The sequence below is a fragment of the Mus pahari genome, chromosome 5 (assembly GCF_900095145.1).
Source record: "Mus pahari chromosome 5, PAHARI_EIJ_v1.1, whole genome shotgun sequence".
Taxonomy (NCBI): domain Eukaryota; kingdom Metazoa; phylum Chordata; class Mammalia; order Rodentia; family Muridae; genus Mus; species Mus pahari.
Window position 1 is genome coordinate 62,971,806 of NC_034594.1, and position 3,579 is coordinate 62,975,384.

The window sequence follows — 3,579 nt, forward strand, 5'->3', positions numbered from 1 at the left end:
GGTTGGCAAACTGAGACCCGAATGCTAAGGCCAGGTGTCCCGCCGCAAACGAATAAGCCAACCAACGAGAACAGGAGCCGTCCACCCACAATGAATGTTTCTAGGAAAGTCCCTTATCCCTAAATCCTGATAGATGGAAAACGTAACTTTCACTTGGCACAGATGTGTGTGAATTTCAAGCTTAAAATCTCTGTAACATTCTGGCTTGGGGGGGGGGGTCACAGTTCAGCTCCCCATTACTGTTCTGTATCCCCGATCAATAGACAGATGCTTGATTACAATAAGTTTTTTGTTATGGCCATAGACCTGGTATTTGAGTTGTGTTGGATCTAAGCAGACCCTGTCGTAACTCTTCTCTTCAAAGCAGAGGCTAATACACAATCAGCATTACTGTCAAGAAGGTGCTGACCCCCTCCCCTCCAGGACAAGGGAGCAAAGGAAACAATGTCTGAAACCTTACATCCCTGTGATGGTTAATGTTGCCAGCTTGTCAGGTGCTATAGCCACCTAGGAGATTAACCATGAGGTACATCTGTGAGGCCTTGTGTACCTCTGGGCATGCCTGTGAGGGGTTATGTTGATTAGTCTAATATTAAAGTGGGAGGGCCCAGCCTATAAGTGAGAGCATCATTCCCTGGGCTGGGATCCTGTATGGAATAGATAGGGGCTGAACTTGAACTGAGAGGGGCTGAGCTTGAACTGATCCTGCTGCGTCCATCTTCCATATGCTCTTCCTGTCAGGAAACCACTCTGTTTTGTTTGTTTTCTTTTGTCTTGTATTTTGGTTTTTCGAGACAGGATTTCTCTGTATAGCCCTGGCTGTCCTGGAACTCACTCTGTAGACCAGGCTGACCTCGAACTCAGCAATCCGCCTGCCTCTATCCCCCAAGTGCTGGGATTAAAGGTATGAGCTACCATTGCCCAGCGTTTTATTTTTTTCAATTGATTCTTTGCAGGTTTCTAGTTGTTTGTTCACACTTACGAATGAGGGTCTAAGTCTGTGACCACAGCTCCCTCAGGGTTGGGATGGTAGGTGTGAGCCACCAACCTGGTTTCACCCCTTCTTCCTACACAGGTACAGTCCTAACAGACAAGGGCTCTCTCTACCTCTACCTTCATGGCCTCATTATGCTCTGTTACCTCCTGAGTCTCACCTCCAAATACTGTTAAAGTTAGTGGGTCTCAACCTTCCTAACGCTGTGACTCTGTGACTGTTTAACACAGTATCTCATGCTGTGGTGACTCCCCAACCATAAAATTATTTTTTGTTGCTACCTCATAACTATAACTTTGCTGCCTCTATGAATTGTAATTTGATGTTTCTGATGATTTTTAGGTGACCCCTGAGAAGAAAAGGGGTCTCGACCCACAGGGTGAGAACCACTGCCGTTAATGACTTAAGCTTCTCTTCTACGAACTCATGATAGAGATCCAATTTCAACACAGGTCTTGATAGGGAACATCAAGGCCATAGCAATAGCTATGGGATTTTATATATGTCTTAAAAGTTTACCCAGTGCTCGTGTCAATATATTTTATAATATCAATGGACTTTGGTAGTGACTGCACACTAAGCGTTCTTGATCTTTCGATCAGCATGATAAAGGTTGGTTTACATTGTAAGTGACACTGGGGGGGGGGAAATCTTTGCTTTAAACTTTGAATGAAACTGGCCACGGGTCAGGCCAGTGTCCTGGGCAAGGAGATACAGCACCACCTCTGCTAGAAGTTCCCATTTGAAAGGAGCTTATGGGTAGGACCACGCCTGGAGGACCTAAGAGGTAAGGAAGACAGCGCTTCTGCCAGGAGGGGAGGGGGAGGGGGCCTCTGCAGACAAAGCTTGGTTGGATCACCTTGCTCACAAGCACTAAGTGTGTGGCATTGAACAACACTTGGTTTCATGCTTGCTTCTTGCACAAAAGCCATCTCCTTCGGACACCTTTAGTTTATATCCATTTTAATATCAAGATAGTTTTCAAAGGCACAGAGACACCAACAGCTTTATCTTTACTGTCTAGGATTCATGCACTTTGCCATTTCGAGTCAGCTGTGAACAAGGACATCGTGCGCGTGTACCCCAGTGCTGGGTCAGTTGTGATGAGGACCACAACTACAAAAGTTCTCAGAGCTGGGACACTCAGAGGCTGGAAGGCAAAGTTCAGACACATAGAGAGAGAGAGAGCAAGCATGCAGGAGCTGAGCACACGTCAGGAGTTCATCCGTTAGGCACCCTTCTTTTGAGGTTTACTCTTGGAGGTACAGAAGGACAAAAGTCCTTTCTGAAAGAGAAGAGGTTGACAAGTGAGATTATTCTGGAAGTTTCTTCTCTTGTGGATATTGATGTTTTCCCCCTTTAGGAAATACCTGTATCTAGATATCAGACTAGGTGTGGGGAGAGAAACGAACTTCCCCAAACCGCTCCCCTTTAAAGTTTTCCCTTAGAGATAAGGTAACTCTCCCCTTTTCTTAGACCTAAGACCCAAGCTCTCCTTCTTCAGTCCCTTGCCCATTTTTTTCCCCATTCATCCTCTCCAGGTAAAACCCATACATGGTCATCCCTGTGATGTTTGATATTTATTTAGAAAAAAAAAACCTTTATTTATTATTATGGGGATGAGCACTCGCCACAGTGCACACATGGAGGTCAGAGGTCAAATCTGTGCAGTCAGTTTTCTCCGTCCACATTTACTTGGGTTCTGGGGATCAAACTCAGGTTTGGAGCTTGGACAGAATGCACCTTTACCCTCTGTGCCATATTGCTGGTGCCCCTGTTGTGGAGCTGGGGAGCCATGCAACCTGGGCAGGTATGTGTGCATCAAGACAGAAGTTAAGGCATATCCAAACTCATTTTGAGACCAGCAGGAATAGGACTGTTCCTTCCCTGCCCTGGGCCTGCACGTCCAGGTCCGCGTAGCCTCACACCCCCACCTCTGCCAACCCTGAGGTGGCCCTTTAGCCTGGCAGCCAGGTTACAGGTTCAACTTCCTCTCTCCTTATAAGGTCACATCCAGCAAGCACCTGGGATTCCTCTTCAGGCAAATAAGGCAGTCCCAGAACCCTGGCTCTGGCCAATGATGTCCATTCGCCTCGAAAGCCTCCACCCATTCCCTGAAGGTTTAAATAGCCTTTGTTCCGCCCCAATTAAAGGAGCTGTCTTCCCGAGAAGGCTGTTCGTTTCTTGTGCTCTCACCACCAACCAAGATCCTGTACTGCACCCACCTGCCCTGGTTAAGTTGATGTGTAATGAGCCTGGACACCCAGAGGAGGAAGCTCACACTGGGCGGCACCCTGCGATAATGGTTTGCATATTATGGGGAGGCTATATAGGAATTGCAATGACTCATGCCTTCCGCAACTGTTACAAGTTAGAAAGAGAGTGTCACAAGGTGTAGAGGGGAGATTGCCACAGTTGAGGTGGCTGAAAACATCTCACAGGTTCCACATGAACCAGGCTTTCAATAAAGGCTTATCAGACTGAGGACACAAGGAATTCTTTGGCTACACCTGGTTTCCTTTCAATCTACCTACTCAAACTCACCAGGCTAAAGCTTCTTAAATCTTTTTTTTTTTTTTTTTTTT

At 46.5% G+C, this 3,579-nt stretch overlaps 1 protein-coding gene across 2 annotated transcripts in view; it reads right to left on the reverse strand.

The window, feature by feature from the left end:
• Positions 1–1,961: 1,961 nt before the first annotated feature.
• The window catches only part of Sp110 (SP110 nuclear body protein), a 22,524-nt gene continuing 20,906 nt past the window's right edge, over positions 1,962–3,579 (reverse strand). For both annotated transcript variants that reach the window (XM_021198544.2, XM_029539007.1), the window contains exon 11: positions 1,962–2,279. In XM_021198544.2, the coding sequence (XP_021054203.1) occupies positions 2,223–2,279 (57 nt within the window). In that variant the 3' untranslated portion in view covers positions 1,962–2,222. The remainder of the gene's footprint in view (positions 2,280–3,579) is intronic.